The sequence below is a fragment of the Lynx rufus genome, unplaced genomic scaffold (assembly GCF_022079265.1).
Source record: "Lynx rufus isolate CCGP_SWC_20201006 ecotype Redwood Valley unplaced genomic scaffold, mLynRuf1.p SCAF_14, whole genome shotgun sequence".
Taxonomy (NCBI): domain Eukaryota; kingdom Metazoa; phylum Chordata; class Mammalia; order Carnivora; family Felidae; genus Lynx; species Lynx rufus.
In genome coordinates this window covers 38,229,967-38,252,770 of record NW_025814828.1, presented here as the reverse complement: position 1 = coordinate 38,252,770, position 22,804 = coordinate 38,229,967, and the positions used below count along the sequence as shown (strand labels likewise).

Below are 22,804 nucleotides of genomic sequence, written 5' to 3'. Positions count from 1 at the left end.
CGAAGGACTTTGTGGCTGGTTAGACTCCCCCGGAAGCAGACTCTGAAGCACAGGTAGCACATGAGCTATGTATTAGAGAGAGCCCTTGGTGTCGATGCTTGTGGAAGTGAGAGGAAAGAACCAAGAGTAGGAAGAGGGAGAAATTGGACCGTGATGTAGTCTCGTGAAGGCCCCAGCTGATCCCCTAGGGAGCTCTGGAGGTAGGATGGCCCGTGAGAGTTGTTCCAAGTTGGAGCAAGGGGGTTAGGTCTTTACCACCCCATGATGATTGATCATTGAGTGCTTCTGCTTCTGGGAGAAGGCATGACCTTGAGATGAGACAGTTTTCTTCAGCAGTCTCCAAAGAGGATTGACATCAGAAGGCATATTCTGGAAGCACCCCCCCCCGCCCCCCAGCTAGTAGCTGGGAATAAATCCTTCATTCTTGCCAGGGGAGGCGGGGGGTCTTGACAGTGTTTCCCAATGACACACATGTGTCTCTGTACCTCCATAGTCTCATCTGCAAAATGGGGATGATAACAGCACCGACCTCACAGGGCTGTGGTGAGGATTGATGCAATTAAGAAATTGCATCACCCAAGAAATGGCACCCAAGAAATGTTAACTGTTACCGAATGCAGTAAAACTCTTAACACTGGTAGAGGGAGGCGCTCAGTGAGTGGTAGTCTTGTAGCCGTCGTCAGACCCACAGATTTGTTACCGGTCACCAGTAGAAAACTTCTTAGAACTCATTGGACCGTGCTCACTAAGAGACGGGGAATCCAAGAGCTCGGCGAGAGGAAGTGATTTGCCAAGTTCATTGCTGGAATCGCCAGGTAGGGAACCGGGACATGTATCACCTTGCTTACAGCTGGTGAGCCATAAACGGAGCTATACATGACTTGGCTCAAACAGTCCCAAGTTCCACGTAGATGCAGTAAATACATACTCCCCTGATGTCAGTCCCTTTACCTGTGAGCTCTTGGTGCAGGAGGGGACTTCAGCTTGCGTTGCTTGTCTGTAACAAGGACCATGCAATAGCTCGAGGAAGCTGTGAACCTTATTCCAGAATTTCCAGTGTGCTCCTGATGCTTAGTATCGGAGGAAACCGACCACACTCGGTCTTTGCGGGCAGGCTCTTCTCTGACTCTCTGAGACTGACCACTTTTACCTCTCTGCTTTTGTTTCCAGGGTTCTACGACAGCCCGTGGGCAGGATTTATTTTGCAGGCACCGAGACGGCCACCCACTGGAGTGGCTACATGGAGGGGGCTGTGGAGGCCGGGGAGAGAGCAGCTAGAGAGGTAAGGCCTCGGGGTCACGGGCTGTGGGGAAGGAGGCAATGCAGGAGTCTGACAAACAGGTCGAAGATGTCTGAGATCCTGGAGGCCAACTCCCCAGTAACCTCCACCTGAAGATCCATGAAACACCGTTTTTAAACATTTTTTTAATGTTTATTTACTTTTGAGAGACAGAGCGACAGAGGGCGAGCGGGGGAGGGGCAGAGAGAGAGGGAGACACCGAAACTGAAGCAGGCTCCAGGCTCCGAGCTGCCAGCACAGAGCCCGACGCGGGGCTCGAACCCACGAACCGTGAGATCGTGACCTGAGCGGAAGTCCGGCACTTAACCGACTGAGCCACCCAGGCGCCCCATGAAACACCATTTTAACAGTATTCTCAGGAACAATGAACATCTGAATCCGGAAGCAATAATGAAAATATCTGTCATGGAACCCAAAGTAAAAAGACCCTATGGGGCAAAAGATCACTATGGAAGGCAGCTATGCTCACCACTATACCACCAACGCCAAAAGATCACTATGGATATACTTAAAAGATAACCTAGGTCTAATATAAAACCAAACACATTTTTATTATGACTCAGAATTCGTTTATATATTTCCTGACAACCCCTATGATCTCATGTTCAAAACTACTAAAATTTCTGGTGAGCCTAACAGTTGGAGCCTCTTGTGTTCTAGATGAAAGACATTTTAGAGCCTTTTAAAGGTTGAATGGACCACATTGGCTTTTACCCTGGTGTTTTGATGGGATATCCCAAGAGACGTTCAGTTAGTCCTTTATTTTTTATTTAAAAATTTTTTTTCTGTTTATTTATTTTTGAGAGAGAGAGAGAGAGAGAGCGAGCACGAGTGGGGGGAGGGGTAGAGAGAGAGGGAGACACAGAATCCGAAGCAGGCTCCACACTATCAGCGCAGAGCCAGACATGGGCGCTTGAACTCACAAACCGTAGAATCATGACCTGAGCCAAAGTTGGACGATTAGCCGACTGAGCCACCCAGGCGCCCCCAGTTAGTCCTTCCAAGAGCAGATTCGCAGGAAGATGGTGTCACTTTTACTATTCGCGAAAATACTCTTTCTTTTCAGATCCTGCATGCCATGGGGAAGATCCCAGAGGATGAAATCTGGCAGGCAGAACCAGAGTCAGTGGTAGGTTGCATTTTGTTTCATGAATTTAAATCTCCTTTCTCTAAAAACAATTATTTGCAGAAAGAACCGCTTGTATATAGTCCCACGCCTTTCCCTAAGCGAGTCAACCCATGCATGCTTAAAAAGATAACCATGATGGAGACCAGTTGGACAATAAATTTCATATTAAAAAAAATTTAAAAATTAAAAAAAATCAAAATAAAATAAAATCCCCGGTTTTTCAGAAAAAAATGGAAACCAATTTGACAATGAATTATGTATTTAAAAAATACATAAATAATAAAATAAAAAATAAATACAAATAAATAGGTAAATAAAATAAAATCACTGTTTTTCAGGAAAAATAAATAAATAGATAGATAGATAGATAACCATGAGTGAGGGCAGAGGTGAGAGAGATGTAAAAGAAATCGATAAATTTGTAGCTGCCACATCCATTGCAGATTATCAGGGGGAAAAAAACCACGATTTTTTTTTTTTTTTTTTTTGGGGCCAGAGAGTTCTAGGACATATTAAGAACTCAATGATTGCCTGCTGAATATATCTCTAACCTGGTGATTCCCAACAAGGGGTAGGAAACGAAAGGAAGATATGTCAGCATCCCCTGTCTACGGTCCAAGGGATGCAGCGGAATGAAATGGAGCAGATTTAGATTAAAAACAGCATTTGCAGTATACGCCCTATTACTTTTCTAATAACACCTCAGGAACTTTTCCTATAGAGCGAAATGCATTGCAGAGGACAAGGGTCAAAAGGGTCAGAGTTACTCCTTGATCAAGGTGAAAAGTAAAGGTCTGCCAGTGCCCGTCACTGTCTTAGTGCCTCTGTCAGAGATGGGACTGGGGGCTGAATGGACCGCGGATTCATTCCCCTCAACAAATAGTGACTTTGTAGCTACTCTGCCGCGGCCACCATGTTAAGGGCCTACCACTGCTTCCACGGGGCGACAACATGTGGGGAGAACAGGTGATAACCAGAAGGCACAAGGCTCATGAACCAGACACGCCAGGAGTGTGAAAAGAAGGGGCCATCTTGGCCTGGGGACACAGGAAAGGCTCCCCCAGGAGCCTGTGAACTAAGACTGGAAGCATGACTCCGCATTAGCCAAGTAAAGGGCCTAGCGGAGAACGGGGGATGCGTGTCATGAGCAGCGGGCACTTTACATTTAACGGCCCAGCCGTTGGCAAGAGTGGGTCATGTTCAGAGAGCTGGAGGAAATATTTCTGGAGCAAAGCGCGTAAGCCCCGAACTGACAGCGTATGTTCTCCGAATCCAGGATGTCCCCGCGCAGCCCACTACCGCGACCTTCTTGGAGAGACATTTGCCCTCTGTGCCAGGCCTGCTGAGGCTGCTTGGATTGACCACCATCCTTTCGGCAACCGCTCTCGGCTTCCTGGCCCACAAGAGGGGTCTACTTGTGCGGTTCTAAGGAGGGGGCGTCTGTAACTACACCTTCCCCTTACTCCGCCGGGTGTGTGGGTTTGGGGAAGGGGTTGCAATAAAGTTCCAAGAAGACGTGTAGACTGTAGAATGAGGTGGGGAGCACGAAGACAAGTCAGACTTCCGACCGCAACACACACAGTATGTCTTCTTCCGTTTGGCCCCTACATGTGGTCCCCCGTACCTGGCTTCACGCTCTGTCTTGCCCATGTCCCACTTTACCTCCCCCAGAATCTTTACAGTAGTTAAACAGGCTCTTTGAGGTCCTCGCTGTCCCACAATGCACCTTGCCCATGCACGAGAAAGCTAGTTTTTTCCCCACCTCTGTGGCTTTGTGCTCATCTCTTCTCTTACTTATAACGTCCTCTTTGTCCAAGTTCTCTGCCTTTGTCCTTAGAATCCCATAATGTTATCGCTGGGCCTTAGAGACCACCCAGGCTTCACCTTCTATTATAGTGGTGATCAAACCAAGGCCAGGAGGGGCGGAGCTGAATGAATTGCCCCAGGTCTACAATAAGCCACTGATACCTGGGGGGCTAGAACACAGGTCTGTTGCCTTTCCCACCCCTCAGTATGTGTGCCCCGATCACCCTCTTCCACTCCCTGCCATGGTCACTGATGGCGTTCCTTTGTGTGGGTTTGCTCTGTACTGAGTTGTTATGTGCTACGCAGTGCTACTCGTCATGTATCCTTAAGCCTTACTGTCTCGTGCAATGCGTCTTCGGCTGACGTTAATTTCTTGGAGGATAGGAATCTTGCCTTTTCTTCCCTTTGTACCCTCCATCGTGTCTGGATACAGAGGTCAGCACACATTTAGGCAATCTAAAATAAAGTTGATTGACCAGATGTCTGTTGTCTTCTTTTGGGGGGTGGTGACTTTCGAGGTTTTGACCGATCAAATCAAGACCCAGTATTAGGCACATAACTGTGGGTTTAATGTATTTGGTCAAAATTTCCTTGAGGCCTAGATGATGCATGCATTTTGATTGCATGACCCATCATGGGCGATGTGTAGGTGAGCGCTTGGTAAATGATCCATAATGATATGATAAGGATGCTAAGAGAACTCCTTCCTTTCATACCCCCCCCAAAAAACCTGTCAAAGTAATTGGCATATTAATAAGATGCTTTAACTATTAAGATAATTATAATATTTCAGTTGACTGTTTCATATTCCTTATCAGTGCAAAGCTTTTTACTAGGCACACTCACTAATTTAAAAGTACAGTTTCAGAGTCCATTAAATCCTATTCAAACTACTTTTTGAATAGGATATCATCATTTCAAAATATTCATGCGTCTCAACTCCCGAGGTCAGTTCTTGTCACAGTATATTTTAAATCCATACATGACCATTGTCATTCCCTTCTTTAGAAAATGGTATCTATATGAGATGATGATGTCGATGAACCTTACTGTAGTAATCATTTCACAGTATATATGTCACATCATTGTGATGTACATTTTAAACTTACACTGTGCTGCATATCAGTTAGATCTCAATGTAACCGGGGCACAAAGGCTTACCGAATTTTTAAAAAAGAAGAACCAGGGGCGTCTGGGTGGCTCAGCTGATTGAGCATCCGACTCTTGATTTGGGTTCAGTTCATGATCCCAGAGTCATGAGATCAAGCCCCGAGTTCTGCTCTGTGCTGACAGCGCGAAGCCTGCTTGGGATTCTCTCCCCCCCTCTGCCCCTCTCCCACTTGGGCACGTGCACTCTCTTTTTCTGAAATAAATCAATTTTTAAAAATAAATTGTTTAAAAAAAAAAAAAAACGGAACGGGTGCCTGGGTGGCTCGGTCGGTTAAACGTCCGACTTCAGCTCAGGTCATGATCTCACGGTTTGTGAGTTCGAGCCCCGCATCGGGCTCCTTGCTGTCAACGCAGAGCCCACTTGGGATCCTCTCTCTCCCTCTCTCTGCCTCTCCCCCCACTCATGCACGCTCTCAATAAATAAATAAATAAACAAATAAACAAATGGTAAAAAATTAAAATAAAAAAAAACACAGGAAGAATCACATCAGGAGTTACCTTTTCCAGGAATCTTCTGGACCATTGATCCTCCATTTGGGCCAGATAGTCCTTTTCTTTGTTCTCCCAATGCCACATGCATAGACCTTGTGTCCTACACTTACCGCACGATATTGCGATTGCCCAGTCATGTCAATTATCAGTTACCGAGGTAAATCCTGAGATCGACAAAAATGGGAAATGTGAAAGCCGTAAAAAAACAGTTTTGAGGGTATAAAAAGAGTGGGGAGGCCTTTTGTGAATGGGGTAGATTAATGAAGAGATCTCTCCAGAGAGCTGCCATGCTGTGAGTCCAATGCACCCCAAGGAGGAAGGAGAGGGGTGCTACCTTCTCATCCCAAGCCTAGTGAGAGGGGTTTGTTTCCTCTGAGCGATTGACACACCCCTGAGGAATCTAAAGCCCTGGGCTCTGCTCAAGGTGCTTCTGACCAGAGAGCAAGGGACTCTTACAGAGACTGCCAAAAAATGAGAAGCTGAATAGGTATCAAAATTGGCCATCCGCAGGGGCGCCTGGGTGGCTCATTTGGCTAAGCGTCCAACTTCGGCTCAGGTCGTGATCTCGCAGTTGATGAGTTTGAGCCCTGCGTCGGGCTCTCTGCTGTCAGCGGAAGCCCACTTCAGATTCTCTCTCTGTCCCTCACCCCCCTCTCAAAAATAAGTAGATCGTTTTTAAAAAATTGAGCATCCACAAGGAAGGCACTGCCTGTGTTGGGGTAGTCAACGTCAGAAAGGGTCAGTATGAAAGTCTCTGAATAAAACCCCACAAGTGTCCCCATAAGAGTCAGTCTTCATGACATTCATGTCCAGAGAATATAAAACCATCGTCCAAGAGGACTACTCAAGTAGGAATGTTCACTGAGCCTCCTTCCCTCGTCCCTTTCCACGCACAGCCCTGAAGTCACTTGGCCTACTGAGGCATCTCAACAGCAGTGACCAATGTCATTGGATGTGACATCATGCGATGTCGTAAGATGTCAGGGACGTCATGAGACTTCACTGAACTACAGTGGGCTGATGTCCCCTACTTCACTTCTAGTTTTTCTATGGAAACCGAGTATACCTCTGCCAACATTCCTCCCTCCCATCTGCTTTCTTTCAAACTTCAATTCTGCTTGTCCCCAATTACCTAGTCCTCTGTCACTACACACCCTTTAGGATTTTGTCTCCTGGACAATCTGTCAGGATCACTTTACTCCCATCTTAGCCCTGGCTCCAAACTAAGAAGGACATGTTCTCATTTCAACAATCGATTAAACCTTGTGATCCAAAGAAAATTGTCTAGAATGTTCTGGAATCTAAGGAACTGTGTACACAACCAGGTGCAATGTGGTGCTGGGTTTGTGGTTGTTTGTTTCCTGTTAGTTTGTTTTTTAAGTGCTGAGCAAGATTCATCAGGAAATTCTCCTGGAGAGGGGATCTTAATGACATTTCAGTCTGTAGACACTAGAAGCCAAGCTCCTGCATTGGCAACAACTGATCTAATCAGACCCTGGGCTGCTACTTTCTGATGTGATTACTCTTGTCATTTCTGCTGAGACCATGCAATGAGTCACTGACATATCATATACCACTCCAGCAGAATGACATTTCAGCCTCTGGCCCCCATCCGTGATCCCTTTTGACCTCTTCTTTCACCTTTCCTTACTTCACTAATCCTCAACCATTTCTTCCTTAAGCATTCTGGTTCAGTTTATTCTTCTGCTTCAAGGCAAAATGCTGAGTGGCACTGAGCTTTTGCACTTGAGTCTGACATACCGAACTGTCTTACCTCTAGGCCATTTCATTGTATTGTATTTCCTTTTCCCTAACCTGCTGTGGTCATAGACTCTTAAGTCTGAAGTTCTCTTTTGGCCAGCAAAAGGGCGGATGCAGGATTGAAAGCGAGAGATGGCTAATGTCCGGGAAAAGACAAGAGCCCCGAATAAGGGGCCTTGCCCCATTTTTATTAGGATCAGAAGGCTTACAAACATAACGATCGACATGCACATAAGGACAGTGAATCTGCGAACATTAGCTTGTGGACGTGAGGGAAAGGGGGTCTCGAGGATACTTGGGGTTAGGGGTTTGGGTTAATACAAAAGAAAATCCAGGCGCTGGGCAGTTGGGAGGAAGGTTGTTTACAGCGGACATGAGGCAGCATCTCTGTTTATCTTTGCCAGCCTTGGGGATGAGACAGATAGGGGGAAATAACCTCAGGGTTGACAAGGCACCTTTTCTTTTGTTAACCATCTCCACTCCAGGCTGCTTTGTTTGCAGCACAGCGGTCCATAGTCCAATTCACCAATTTACCTAACCTGGCCCTATCCTCCTGTGAAAGCAGCTTTCTGCTATAGTAGTAAATTGGGGGTGCTTTCACCCTGAGTATCTAATCTTGTTATTCCTATGTATTGGGCACCTTTGTGCCGTTTCTATTTCAGGCCTTTGCCTCTCTCTATTTTGAGGGGCTCTGCACCCCTCCCTATTTTGGGGTGCCTTTGCACCTCCCTATTCCTGACACCTTTGTGCCTCCCTATTCTCAGGGTGTCTTTGCACCCCCCTGTTATTGGGTGACAGTCTGATTTACCCAAACTTGGGGGTGAACATTTCATGACTTTGTATTTCTTTATGACTTGTCAACCCGTTGGTGTAAGCCCAGGGCGGGGGGCGGGGAGGTTCCTAAGCTTATCCCCCACGTGCTGTCAAGAGCTTTTCAATGCCAGAATCTTCCCTGTGTTATAGAAAATCAGGAGGAAAGTCCTGAGTTATGGCAAAGGGTGCGGGTGGGGCAGTGGGAAGAAGACCAGAGAGCTGGCTTGGGCTGTGAGCCCCTCATCCCCATTACCCGTTCCTCTTCTCTGGCCTCCTGCTGTCCTCTGTCCGCTCTTCTCCTCTTCTGCTGTTCGTCCTCCAGTGCAGCCAGGTGCTTGGGCCCCAGTCCACCGGTCAACACTGGGTTTGGGTAAATATAACCCCTTCTGGAGTCCAAGGCTCACTGGCGATATTGGCCCTTTGGATTATGCATCTGTATGTTTTAGGAGCACCCCAAGGACAAGACGGTCTTCAAAGTAATGTTTTTCTAAAAGCTGCTTGGAGTGTTAAAATCAGGAAATAAATTGTGTCCTTAAGTAGTGTAAGAGCCTCCCTGCCAACTCCCTGCCTCCTTGAGCCCCTTTATTCTAGGTGCCCAATGCCAAAAGCACCACTTAAGCAAAGGACAATGTAGGTGATGAAACCTGCCATAGAAAAGAGCAGTATAAGAACGGGGCTCACAGAGGGGGGCTCTAGATGTTACAGGCCATTCCCATCGGCAACGGCCATTTCTTTTTGAGCCACAAGTTAGGGCAAAATGTTGGGTATTAGACTTAGTCAATAATCAATCCTTCCAACTTCTTCCTAATAGAATCTTGCTTTGGTTCAGCTATTCGCCCACTGTTCTGCTGCAGGATAACTACGCTGGCCACGTCCTCAGCCCCAAGTTGTGGGTACTGGTCAGTCTAAGCGAATCGTGGTGGGCCTGTTTCCTTTGTCAATGATTGACTTAAGCCTAACTATGTTATGCAATTCTGCCTAATGGAACAAAAGAAGTCTTCTTGGGAGGTAGGCTGGAGCTTCTGGGAAAGTGAGGGAAAGGGTTCCTCACTCTTTTTTTTTTTTTTTTAAGATTTGATTTTTAAGTAATCTCTACACCCAGTGTCGGGCTCGACCTTACAACCTCGAGATCAAGAGTCACATGCTCTACTGACTGAGCCAGCCAGGCACTCCAAGGACCTTCATTCTTAAAAACAGACACGTGAAATAAAAAGTCCCCTCCCATACTTCCTATGGACAAGTGTCTGGATGAGATATTTGTAATCGCTACAACCATCTAACTTTCAAGCCAATGACAAGTCCCACACACAGAACAGGTCAGGGCCAAAAAAGTCACAGAGAGGGGTGCCTGGGTGGCTCAGGTGGTTAAGCATCCGACTCTTGACTTTGGCTCAGGTCATGACCTGACGGTTGTGGGACCGAGCCCCGCGTCGGGCTCTGGGCTGATAGTGCGAAACCTGGCTTGGGATTTTTTTCTCTCTCCCTCTGTCTCTGCACCCCCCTTTGCACACGTGTGTTCTCTCTCTCTCAAACTAAATAAGTAAACATTTTTAAAAAAGTCACACAGAAACTGAGTTGCATTGCTGATGCACCCTGCTTATAGCCTACCCTGACTCAGGATGGCTGACCATATGAGAAATAAGTTCAACAGTTTTAAATATGTGTTTTCTGGTATTTAGAGTCCAAAGCATCCTACAAGATGCACCTAACTCGACATAACTTAAGACCTTCTTTCAAGACCGTCTTTGGATAATAATCATGCTTATTATTAATTGTGATAACAGCTACCCTTCATTACACATGTATTATTTACAAGACACTGTATATCATCTCTTTCAATCCTGAGATCACCCCCATCATCTCCATTATACAGATGAGGAGTCTGAGTCTCAGAGATGCTATAAGACAAAGGTCTCATAATCAGGAAGAGGTGGACATGAGCTTCAACCCCCCCACCCCCACCCCGGGAGTTGTTCTGAACCTCTAGGTGTTCTCTTCACTTCCTGAGCCAGGCTTATAAGAAGTTATCCAGATGTCCATCGATGGATGAATGGATAAGGAAGATGTGGTATATACACACAATGGAGTATTACTCGACAATCAAAAAGAATGAAATCTTGCCATTTGCAACTACGTGGAAGGAACTGGAGGGTGTTATGCTAAGTGAATTTAGTCAGAGAAAGACAAATATCATATGACTTCACTTATATGAGGACTTTCAGAGACAAAACAGATGAACATAAGGGAAGGGAAGCAAAAAGAATATAAAAACAGGGAGGGGGAACAAACCATAAGAGACTCAAATATGGGGAACAAATAGGGGGGTTACGGGAGGGGTTGTGGGAGGGGGGATGGGCTAGAAGGGTGAGGGCCACTAAGGAATCTACTCCTGAAATCATTGTTGCACCATATGCTAACTAACTTGGATGGAAATTTACAAATAAATAAATTAGTAATAAAAGAAAAAAAGAAGTTATCCAGAACACCAAGGACCTGACCTCTCTGAGTTGCTAGTATTTCCAAAGCCTAGATATTTTCCTTTGCAAAACAGCTTTTTTCTTGCTCTCTTAGCACTCTGTTGAACCCCAACATCTTCTTGATATATATATATATATATTTTTTTTTTTTTTTTTTGCCTACTGCACTATATGGATCATAGGATCATCCCCATTCAATCATAACTCAGCAAGTATATATTGAATACTATCTCTTCCGGGTCTTCTAGGTGCTGGGAATATAGTTGTGAACAAAACTGAGGAAGCCCTTCCCTCATGGAGCTTAAATGCTAACAGGTAGACAATCAGTCAGTACTGTGATGCACCATCAGTGGAGAGAAGTGTCATCAAGAAAATGCAAGCAAGGTAGGGGAAAAGTTGTGGTGTGGGCAGAGGGTGGCTGTATGCTCTTTGGGGGAAGAACCTTCCAGGCAGGCGAAACAGCAGGTGCAAAGCCCAAAGGTGAGAGTGTGATTGGAACATCAAAGAAATAGCAAAGGAGCCCGCGAGGCAGGAGCAAGAGTCACAGAAAACTAGCGGTAGAGGAAATAAGGTTGAGAGTTTGACGGGAGCCAGGTCATGTCTTAGGCCATAGTGAGGCTCTGGCTTTTTAGTCTGAGGGTGAAGACAATCTACTGGAGGGTTTCTAGCAGGCGAGGAGGTTTGGCAAATGCTGGGCCACCTGGGTGGCTCAGTCCATTAAGCGTCTGAGTCTCGGTTTCAGTTCAGGTCACGATCTCAGGGTTCGTGAGTTCAAGCCCCGTGTCTGCCTCTGCGCTGCTTGGGATTCTCTCTCACCCTCTCTCTCTCTCTGCCCCTCTCCTGCTCATACAGTCTCTGTCTCTCTCAAAATAAATACACTTAAAAAATGTTTTTCTCCAGGGGCACCTGGGTGGCTCAGTCGGTTAAGCGTCCGACTTCGGCTCAGGTCGTGAACTCGCGGTTTGTGAGTTCGAGCCCCGCGTTGCGCTCTGTGCTGACGGCTCGGAGCCTGGAGCCTGCTTCGGATTCTGTGTCTCCCTCTCTCTCTGCCCCTCCCCGGCTCATGCTCTGTCTCTCTCTGTCTCAGAAATAAACATTAAAAAAAAAAACTTAAGGGGCGCCTGGGTGGCTCAGTCAGTTAAGCGTCCGACTTCAGCTCAGGTCATGATCTCACGGTCCGTGAGTTCAAGCCCCGTGTCGGGCTCTGTGCTGACAGCTCGGAGCCTGGAGCCTGCTTCGGATTCTGTGTCTCCCTCTCTCTGCCCCTCCCCTGTTCATGCTCTGTCTCTCCCTGTCTCAAAAATAAATAAAACGTTAAAAAAAATTTTTTTTTAATTTTTAAAAAACTTAAAAAAAAATTTTTTTTTCCAAAAAATTTGTTTGTAAGAATTACTTTGTCGAGGATACTGTGGTGCACCACCCAGATGCCTCTGCTGGGGACTAATGGTCCTCCTTCTCCCCGGAAGTTAGGAAGCTGATAGCTCATGGCTGTATCCCTTTCTGTAAGCTGATGAAACCCCCTGGCCCAAAGATCTGCCCCTCCCTAGGGGTAGTCCACATCCAATGACTGGGCTCAGCTGACACCTCTATGGCAATGAGGTCATAGTTCAACTTCACCTTCTGCCCAGTTTTGTTTCCCTCACTCCCTCATAGGTGTTGATCCCAAGGGCACCCTCGGGAAAACTTCCTTGGTCGCCTGGTCTAGTGTAATAGACTGGAGAGATCTATTACATACCCATGGACATCCAAGTGTAGATGGCAGGTAGACTATTGACCATGCCTGTTAGAGTTTAGGGGAGAGTTTGGGGCTGATGATATAATTCGGGGAGCCCTGGGATTGAGTATAGATAGAGAAATGTCTGGGGATGCGCCCTGAGACATTCGAACATTTCGTGTGAAATGTTCCGTATATATTCATTCAATTACAAGCAGTTGTGATTCTGGGGCGCCTGGGTGGCTCCGTCAGTTGAGCATCTGACTCTTGATTTCAGCTCAGGTCATGATCTCACAGTCCGTGGGTTCGAGCCCCACGTCAGGCTCCATGCTGACAGATTGGAGCCTGCTTGGGATTCTCTGTCTCCCTCTCTCTCCTCCCCTTCCCTGCTTGTGTTCTCTCTCCCTCTCTTTCAAAAATAAATAAACATTTTTTAAAAACCCAAACAGCTGTGATCCCTAAAAGAACCATGGCAATTAGAGTACTCAGAAAGACTGCTGCGATCATCCATGATTTCACTCTGATCATCCATTATGAGCTACATTATTACAGCTTTTCAATGATGATAATAACCTGATGTTAGAAGGTGAGTAGTTATTTTTTTAAATCTCCTGAAAACATTTGTTGTATATTTCTGATGTTCAGACACCTGGTGAAACGATCTGCTGCTGTTATTTATGTATTTGCTTATTGTCTGCTCCTTCCCAAAGGATTTGAGGCAACATCTAGCAGTACATGTAAATATAAAGATAATAAATCAAAACAAAATCAAGACTTGTGCCCTCAAAAAAGATGGCGGGGGGGAAGGAAGTGGGGAATCTGAGGGACAGGACTCTGGCAAGGACACACTGACCAAGGCCTAAAGTGTCCCTGTTTTTTTTAAATGTTTATTCATTTTTGAGAGAGAAACCATGGGGCATGGGGGGACAGAGGATCCGAAGCAGGCTCTTCGCCGACAGCAGCGAGCCTGATGTGGGGCTTGAACTCCTGAGAAGCGCCGAGATCGTGACCTGAGCTGAAGTCTGACACTCGATTGACTGAGCCGCCCAGGCGTCCCCTCCATTTTATTTTTTCGTAGTCTGAAACATTACATCAGAAAGCCTCTTGGTTAGGGGTCTCTCAAAATGCACATTCAGCCCACCAAGTGAGCTCCTGGCACGTCTTACCCTAGTGTGAATAAGCTTCATCAGATTGTGGTCAACCCAGAGATAAAATCTTCTCCGGAGATGGATTTCTGAGCAATATTGGCACCAGGTGAGCTCGGGATGTTGGGAGACCCATGATTCCTCCTTCCCCTTCACTTTCTGGGCTCCTTCTCCGGCTCTCCCCTTCAATGTCAGCCTTTCCTCATGCCTCTCCTTGGCCTCCTCCTGGTCTGCTTTTGGTGGGCGACCTCCTCCTTTTCCAAGATCCTGTGGCCGGGAAAGGGCCCCCAACGTGTGCCATGTTTTCCGGGGGTCAGGAAGGGGATTGCTAAAAGATCCTTTACGTGGCTTGACCTTATGTGTGTTTCCTGTTTGAAAGAGCTCAGTGAAAAAGCGCACGGGCCAACTGGGATAAAGATGGGTGACGGGGAAGGCGCTTGGTGAGTTCTAGTGGCCTTTTGTCCACCCAGCAGACTGGGGCCTGAGAACCCTCTATTGGGGCTTGTACTTGTGGGCAATACCTCTTTGTTGGGCAGCCTCCCCTATTGTCAGCTTGGAGAGTTTCTACCTTGTGTCTTCAGCCGCTCTGCTCCAGAAGGCCGTTCTTCAGGAAGTCAAGGGGAGGAGGGTGGGCTGGGCCAGTGAGGCTGTACCCCCAGCGCGATCCATCAGGACTTGCAATCACAGAGTACCCCTGGCTTGGTAGGGTGACCCGGATAGGTGAGCAGGGAGAGCAGCAGGATCCCAGGTGGGACTGGCAGGTGAGTCGGTCAAGGTCTCGGGAGACTCGGGCAGGTGGATCCAGAGGTCCCGCCCTCAGCTGGGGGCAAGGGCAGGAGGTGGGAAGCTCCTGGGTTCCGGCTATATCCTGGCCTCACAGGGCAATTAAAGTGCCCAACGCAGACCACGGGCCTAAGACTGGGTCCAGACCCCATCCTCTGACAAAGATAGGTCTGCCTTAGGGAACAGGACTGAGGTTCTGTGCCCTATAACCATCAGCAGCCCCCCGGGAGGGGGCTTGAAAGCACTCACCTCATGCCAAACGATCCTCATATTGTCCCAATACTGTCTTCTCGCTTTACCTAACCAGAAATCTCACCTTGGACGGATTCATGTGTGTCGCCAGGAGTGGGAGTGCAGGGGGTGGAGGAGAAGGTTGGCCTAACTTTAAAAAACGCGGGCGGGGGTGGGGGAGGGAGACCCTTCCCCGGGTGTGCCCAATGTCAGTCCCAGCCCTTGAAGTGAGCAGGGGGCGAGACTGGGTTTGTTCCTTTCTGTGCCGGTTAGTTTTAATTTGTTAATTTTGTATTTCAGCCCGATACCCAGCTTCCCCCTCAAGACTGGGCATGTCATAAATGATCGAGCAAAATAAATAATGAATAAATGCTTCTCTCTTAGATTCCAATTTAAATCCAAGGAGCCCTGGTGAGATCTGAGGACTGTTCCTGCCAATTATTTCTTCCAGACTGACCTCCGGTTACTAATTGGCTCATTTAAATTCCTTCTTTTGAGGGCATGTCGCAATGGAAGTAAAATAATTAAAGAGCAGAAAACTTGAATTTGTGGCTGGATACGTTTGAAGCTATGTCATTACCATTATGATGCCAGGCACCATATGGAACTGTGGTCCAGGGAAATGGCAGTGGGTTTTAATTTTTCTCCTGCAAGTGGTGTTGCTTAGGAAAATATGAATATTAATGATGATTTCTGGTCCTTGCTTGCTGATAATCTCTATGTGTACCAAAAATACTGGCTTAAGTAAGTGCTTTTCATAAGTAACACAGGAAAACAACAGGGATCACATTTGTATGGCATATTGGGTAAATGGCTAAGGTCACTCCATGCGTGGAAGTGAGAAGCTTGGGGGTTCCAGCCACCCAAGACCTTGTCCCTCTGCTTACAGGGCTAATGGTCCCCAGATCTCTGCACACATATGCCCTATTTGGGGGGGGGGCTATCATTTGGGGAGATATTAGACATCATTTAAACAAATGTGTGATTTCAAAGTTTTAGGGAGGGAACATCAAGACGATGATAAGAGATTATGATGGAGAATTCATTGTGGGAAAGGGATTGTCAGGAAAGGCATCATTGAGGAAATGAGATATGATCAGTGACCCAAAGGATTTAGCCAGGAGAGGGAGAGAGAGAATCTCCACTCCCGATGTGGAGTCTGACGTGGGCGGGGCTCGATCTCACACCCGTGAGATCATGACCTGAGATGAAATCAAGAATCAGATGCTCAACCGACTGAGGCCCCAGGCGCCCCCCTAAAGGCAATTCTTAAAATAAATCAAAGTGTACATGTGGCAATCATAAGTATTCTCAGTTCTGTGTTAAATCCAGGAACTGAAACCAACATGCTTTCCTGTCCCTGAGCTGAACAATACGGGAACCGGTCAAAATAACTTGTCCTAGGACATACTTGCTCCTCGAATACAATGCTCTGAACTGACAAAAATATATTATCTACCAAGACTAAGGGCTCGCTCATCAAGACTCCCTTCATGACCCTGACCTCACTACGCCTGTAGACTCAGCCAATCTTAACCAGTTTTCTGCCTTGCAAGATCAGCCTTAAGGATCACCAAGCCCAAGTTGAAAACCCTAGAACTCCATCAACCCTGCCCTAATTTCTCCACTGCCAATGTGGCGTTCCCCCTTACTGCAGTGAGCCCGACAAACTGAGCGTTGCCCAATCGACGCGTTTTCTCGTCTTTCGGGAGGCCGACGCTTGACAGGGGCCTGGTAGGATACTTTTACTTTGAGGTTCTGCTAGCTAAAAGGGGGACTGAGAAGGTTTCTATAAAAGCACAGTGTTCAGTCATGGGCAGAGTCTGAAAGAACTTGGGTCAGAGAATAGATATCTCCTTGGATTAGAGAATAAAAATTTCTGTTCTCTCGTTTATTGAGGGTGAGAAACCTGGAGTCTAGTTTTGTGCTGACGTAAGACGATACGTTTGCTTCTCACGATCACAGGTTCCAGTCTTTCTGTATCAAGAAGACAGAACCGGAACCGAGAAATGGTTATAGTCAGATGTGTGTGTGGTGGGGCAGGGAGTGGAGGCATTAGCAGAAGCAGAAGAGAGCGCGTGTGTTTTTAAATCATTGAAAGATCTCCCTGCTGCTCCAAATTCAGGCACCTGAAATAGAAGGAATTTGAGGACAGACCAATGATGGCATTTAATTCTTGGGTTTCAAGAGCATGAAGGCCCACGTGGCAGGTTGAATAATGACCCTGACAAAGATGTTCATGCCCTAGCCCCAGAATGATGAATCTATTGCCTTACATGGTAAAAGGGACTCTGTGGATAGGATTAAGGATTGTAAAAGAGGGAGGTTACCCTGGATTATCTGGGTGGGCCCCATTTTTAACGCAAGTATCCTCCTAAGAGGGATATCCTCAGGAGGGTCAAAGTTAAGGAGGAGGTTGTGTGTCCATGGTAGCAAGAAACTGGAGTGATTCGGCCACTAGCCGAGCATGCTGGCAACCTCTGGGAGCTGGACGAGGCAAGGAATGGATTCTCTCCTGGAGCTTCCAGAAGGAGCCGGCTCTGTCGACCCCTTGATTTTAACCCTGTGAGACTCATTTCAGACTTTTGACCTCCACAACTACAATATTAAGTTTGTGTCGTTTTACGCCACGGAGTTCGTGGTCATTTGCGATAGGACCGATGGCAAAATAATACAGCCCAGAGAATTAAAACGGCTGACATGGCGGGGCGGCTGGGTGGCTCAGTCGGTGAAGCGTCCCACGTTGGCTCAGGTCATGATCTCGAGGTCCGTGAGTTCGAGCCCCGCGTCGGGCTCTGTGCTGACAGCTCGGAGCCTGGAGCCTGCTTTGGATTCTGTGTCTCCCTCTCTCTCTGCCCCTCCCCTACTCGTGCTCTGTCTCTGTCTCTCTGTCTCTCTCTCTCTCTCTCTCTCTCTCTCGCCTCCCCGTGACCTTGTCTTTAGGATGCACACTCTGGCCTGCTCTGCGCAGTCTAAATACAAAACCCATCTCACCCTGGCAGCCGAAGACCTCCTTTTCTTAATATAAATCCAATTCACGGTGAGACCTACGGAGTGTATATCCAGGCTGGGGTGCACGCTTCACCCGGCTTGGATGTGGTGTTTCCAGGGCACGATTGCTGAGGTCCTTCTGTTTGGTTCCAGGGAGATCCCATTCACCGAACCCGCAGGACTCCCAGACACCTTTCAGGATGCCGGGCACTATTAGCCATAGATTTTCTGAATTTATGTAGCCCAGAATAATACAGGCCGTTGGGGGACCTCTAAGGTGGTCCCGGTACAATATAGGATCTAAAAGAAACACAATTTGGACTCCCAACGTGTAAAGATCTTACTGCACCACGACTCCTAGCTTTCTGTGTTCCCGGCTTGTCAAGGCAGCTTTTGAAAAAACCCCTTCTCTCCAGTCCCAAGTTGACTTCCTGGAACTTTCTATTCTTCCCACCTCCCAGCCTCTCTCTCTCGCTTTTTCCAGATTAGTTCCCTGCCCTAGCTAAGGTAAAAGCAATTCCTTTCACCTCTCTTGGCTGCCACCAATTTTCCTCACCCCGCGTCGTACGGACACAACAGAAACTGAGCCGCCAAACGCTTCTCACAAAGCACCTTCCTGGGGGATTTTGGCAGAGGAAAGGCTGTGGACATATTAAGCATTAAATGTTTTTGATCCATGTGGCAACTGGAAAGCAAGAGAGCAGACAAATGCGCCTGGAGGACATTCGGGGTGAAGGCGACACCCCTTCGTTTCGCCAAGAATGAAAATTCGTGAATACTTTAGGCTTTCCCTTGAAATAGCAGTATTTGGCCAGAAGATGGCACTCTTTTAAAACAAATTTAGGCGGCCCCTTCGCACAGGGAGCTGGAAGAGCGTCCTAGTTGATACAGATCTTGGGGTGCCGAGAAGGGCTGGGTAGAGAACAGGAACAGACTTAAGGTGAACAATGGTCCATGGAGCGAGTGGGACTTAACATTCAGCACTTATCGATGATGCTTGTGACTTTCTTTCCCATGTAGCCATGTTGTCGGCTCTGGACCGAATGGTGGTGTCCCCACCAAAATTCCTCCGTTGAAATTCGAACCCCAAAGTTGACGGTATTAGGAGGCGGGGCCTTTGGGACGTGTGTAGGCCATGAGGGTAGAGTCCTCATGCATGGGATTTGCGCTCTTAGAAAAGAAGCTGGGGCAGTCTCCCTCACCCCTTCCGCCAGATGAGGACACAGGGAAAAGGCATCGACTGGGAACCAGCGAGTGGGCCCTCACCAGTCACCGAATCTGCTGGATCCGGTGATCTTGGACTTCTAGCCTCCAGAACTGTGAGAAATAAATTTCTGCCGTACGGAAGCCACCCAGTTTACGGCATTTTGTTGAAACGGCCCGAACGGACTAAGCCATCTTCTTATTTGGTACTTCCTTTCTCTGTCCGATGCCGTATTCTCATTGATTTGCTACATGGTGACACTTCTAAAGGCTTGAGGACATATCCTGGAAACTTCCCCTTAAATCTCATGTCCTCCCAGAACACTTCCGCCTCATTCATATGTTGTGTGCCTCTCTGTCATGGCACCGACCAGACCCACGGGGAATGTGTTCCTTGGCGTCTACACTAGACTTCGTGCTCCGTGAGGTGGGCTCTGTCTTGGTCACTGCTGAATCCCAGCACGGTGCCTGTCAGCACATAGTAGGTGCTCAGTAAGTATGTGTTGAGTGATTGTCTGTTCCTCTGATGTCTCAGCCGGCCTCTTCAGGCTAAGGGACACACCTTGCATTTTTACTACGGACAGTAGTTTCATAGTTTTTTTTTTTTTTTTTAATGTTTATTTTTAAGAGAGAGAGAGAGAGACAGAGCGTGAATAGGGGAGGGGCAGACAGAGAGGGAGACACAGAATCGGAAGCAGGCTCCAGGCTCTGAGCTGTCAGCACAGAACCCGATGCGGAGCTCAAATTCATGAACCGTGAGATCGTGACCTGCGCCGAAGTCAGATGCTTAACCGACTGAGCCACCCAATAGTTTCATAGTTCTAAGAAAATCTCAATATTGATGTCCTGATTACGAGAATTACATCGTGGTCAGCACAGACTGAGCGCTGACAGAAGGATATGCTTTTCCCAATAAAGTTTGGTACTGTTCTTGTCAATCGTGACTTTGACATGACCGGAGATAAGCATTGCCTGGGGTGGGCTGGACGAAGGGCAATTTCTTGAGGGAGATTTCTGGTCTAAGAGGGATTTTTTTTGAGGGGGGGGCTCTTTTCCCCTTTTTCTTTTTGTCCTTCCAAACCAGGCCTCTCTTACGTGTTCTAAATAGTTTCACAAGGGGCGCCTGGGTGGCTCAGTCGGTTGTGCATCCAACTTTGGCTCGGGTCATGATCTCGCGGTTCACGAGTTCAAACCCCGCGACGGGCTCTGTGCTGATGGCTCGGAGCCTAGAGCCTGCTTCACATTCTGTGTCTCCCTCTCTCTCTGCCCCTCCCCCACTCTCACTTTGTCTCATTCTGTCTCTCAAAAAATAAATAAATGTAATAAAAAAAAAATAGTTTCACAAAATGGTTGCTGGTCTTATAGTGCCACTTCTCAGAAAACCAAAAGCACCCAAAAGAATTTGTTATTTAGGGGCCCCTGGGTGGCTCAGTCAGTTAAGTGTCCAACTCTTGATTTCATCTCAGGTCATGATCATATGGTTTGTGAGATGGAGCCCCACATCAGACTCTGGGCTGGCAACGCAGAGCCTACTTAGGATTCTCTCTCTCCCTCTCTCTCTGCCCCTCTCCCCTGCTTGAGCACTCGCTCTCTCACAATAAATAAACATTAAAAAAAAAAAAAAAGAATTTGTCATTTAAGTGACGTGAAACCAAACCCTGCATTTTTATCTATCAGAAACTTACAGAACAATTTTGACATGTGAGCAAAGCCTTCAAATGTTTTCACTGGTTAGCAATCTTTTAAAGGAATTTGAATGTAAATACTGTTGAGAGAGGCACCCACCAGGTCAGCCACAATCCCTGCTACTCTCGAGGGCACCCTCCCTGCTGCTTGCTGTTCATTTTTAGCTGACTGACTCCTGAAAACATCAGATTCGGGGCTCTTGCTTATAAATGCACATCTCCCCTGCTTTGATCTGCTAGTAACCTGTGGAAGGGGCTTCTTCATTGAGACAGAGGTTGCATGATTTCCAGAGTTTCTTCCACTTCTGAATTTTTTCTTGCCCATACATAGCACAGAAGTACAACCTTCTAAAAACGGTTTCCTTATCTAACAGGGATAGGCTCACAGAGATAGCCCCGTTCTATCTGTAAAACCGAAGCTCAAGTTCACAACGTCTTTTCCGTGACAAAGGGCGACTGTATGTTCGTGGGGAGTCAAGTGGCTACCACATGCCCCTCCCCAGATTTCCCAGCTACTGGCAGTCGTCCTTGGACCTGCCTCACCCAAGTCAAGGAAACACCCCCTTCCCAGAGGGCAGCTAATGAAGGGAGAGAGGCCAGATCCCCTGTCTCAGTGGGGATCAATTCTGAAGCGTCTTCCCAGCCCCTCCTGAGGGTCTGCCGAGGTCTCAGCTGCAACTGCTTTCTGGCCGCCAACTCCTGCCCTCTTCGGCCTTGCTCACCCCCTTCGCTGTATTTCCTGAGAGCTGTCCCCAGTAAAGTTTCTGCCCCGACTCTCAGTTTGTTTCCAGGGAACCTGACCTAAGACAAGGAATGAGCCAAGACACAGGCTGAGGGGCGGCTGGGTGGCTCAGTCGGTTAAGTGTTCGAATCTTGATTTCAGCTCAAGTCACGATCTCGTGGTTCGTGAGTTCGAGCCTCGCGATGGGCTCTGTGCTGATAGCATGGAGCCTGCTTGGGATTCTGTCTCTCCTCCTCTCTCTCTGCCCCTCCCGGGCTCACATTCTGGCTCTCTTTCTCCTCCCCACCCTCAAAAAAAAAAAAAAAAAAAAGATAAAAAAGACACAGAAAGGCTAAGTGACTTGCCCTTACAAAAATAGAGTGCTAAGCGAAATAAGGCAGTCAGAGAAAAGACAAATATCACATGATGTCACTCATATGTGGGATTTAAGAAACCCAACAGATGAACACAGGGGAAGGGAAGGAAAAATAAGATAAAAACAGAGAGGGAGGCAAGCCATAAGAGACTCTTACATACAGAAAACAAACTGAGGGTCCCTGGAAAGGTGGGGGGATGGGTTAAATGGGTGATGGGCACCAAGGAGGGCGCTGTTCGGGATGAACACTGGGTGTCATATATATAAGAGATGAATCACTGGGTTCTACTCCTGAAGCCAAGACTACCCTGTATGTTAACTAACTTGAATTTAAATAATAGTTTTTTTTAAAGGATGCAAAATTCAAAAAAAAAAAAAAATAGGCAGAGTGCTGGCAACAAATGTGTACATCACATAATACTGACATGAAAAAGAATCTTTAGAAGCCATCAAGTACAGCCCACCCTTTTCCAGATGAAGACTGAAGCAGAAAACCACGGTGATTTGCTCAAGGTATCCTAAGCTGAGAAAGCTTCCATCAGACTCCACACTGATTGTGGCCCCGTCAGGAACACAATGTCCTAGCATTTAATCAGCTCCCCGGAACCCTCGGTACAACAGAAGAGTCACGTGGAAGTCTGAGAATTTGGGAGTCCATACAAAGTGGCCTTTTCAGCCCATTATCCATGGATGAGGCCTGCTGGTGACCTCCTGCTCTATGAAGCCAGTCAACCTGGGGAGCACTGACTGAAAAGAGGAGCCAGGTCTGAATCAGGGATGGGAGTGCACTTTATTAACAAACAAAACAGTACCACACAGGCAAAGTCGTATTTCAGTGGCAAAACACACACATACGTGTACTCGCACATGTAGCACTGGGGCACATTTCAGACAGAAAACGAGGCACCAAGTTCACAATCCAAGTAAACATAGTTCACAATCCTTCGGTAGTTTTCCTTCAGTGTGGTTTAAGTCCTTCTTCAACATCCGTGACAAAAAGGTTCGCT

The 22,804-nt window shown here is 47.2% G+C and overlaps 1 protein-coding gene across 1 annotated transcript in view; it reads left to right on the top strand.

Moving 5' to 3' along the window:
- MAOB (monoamine oxidase B) overlaps positions 1 to 4,715 on the top strand; it is a 116,230-nt gene extending 111,515 nt beyond the window's left edge. Inside the window, exons 13-15 of the mRNA XM_047076102.1 lie at positions 1,171 to 1,282; positions 2,367 to 2,429; positions 3,706 to 4,715. Coding sequence (XP_046932058.1) covers positions 1,171 to 1,282; positions 2,367 to 2,429; positions 3,706 to 3,858 — 328 coding nt within the window. The 3' untranslated portion in view covers positions 3,859 to 4,715. The remainder of the gene's footprint in view (positions 1 to 1,170; positions 1,283 to 2,366; positions 2,430 to 3,705) is intronic.
- Positions 4,716 to 22,804: the final 18,089 nt, after the last annotated feature.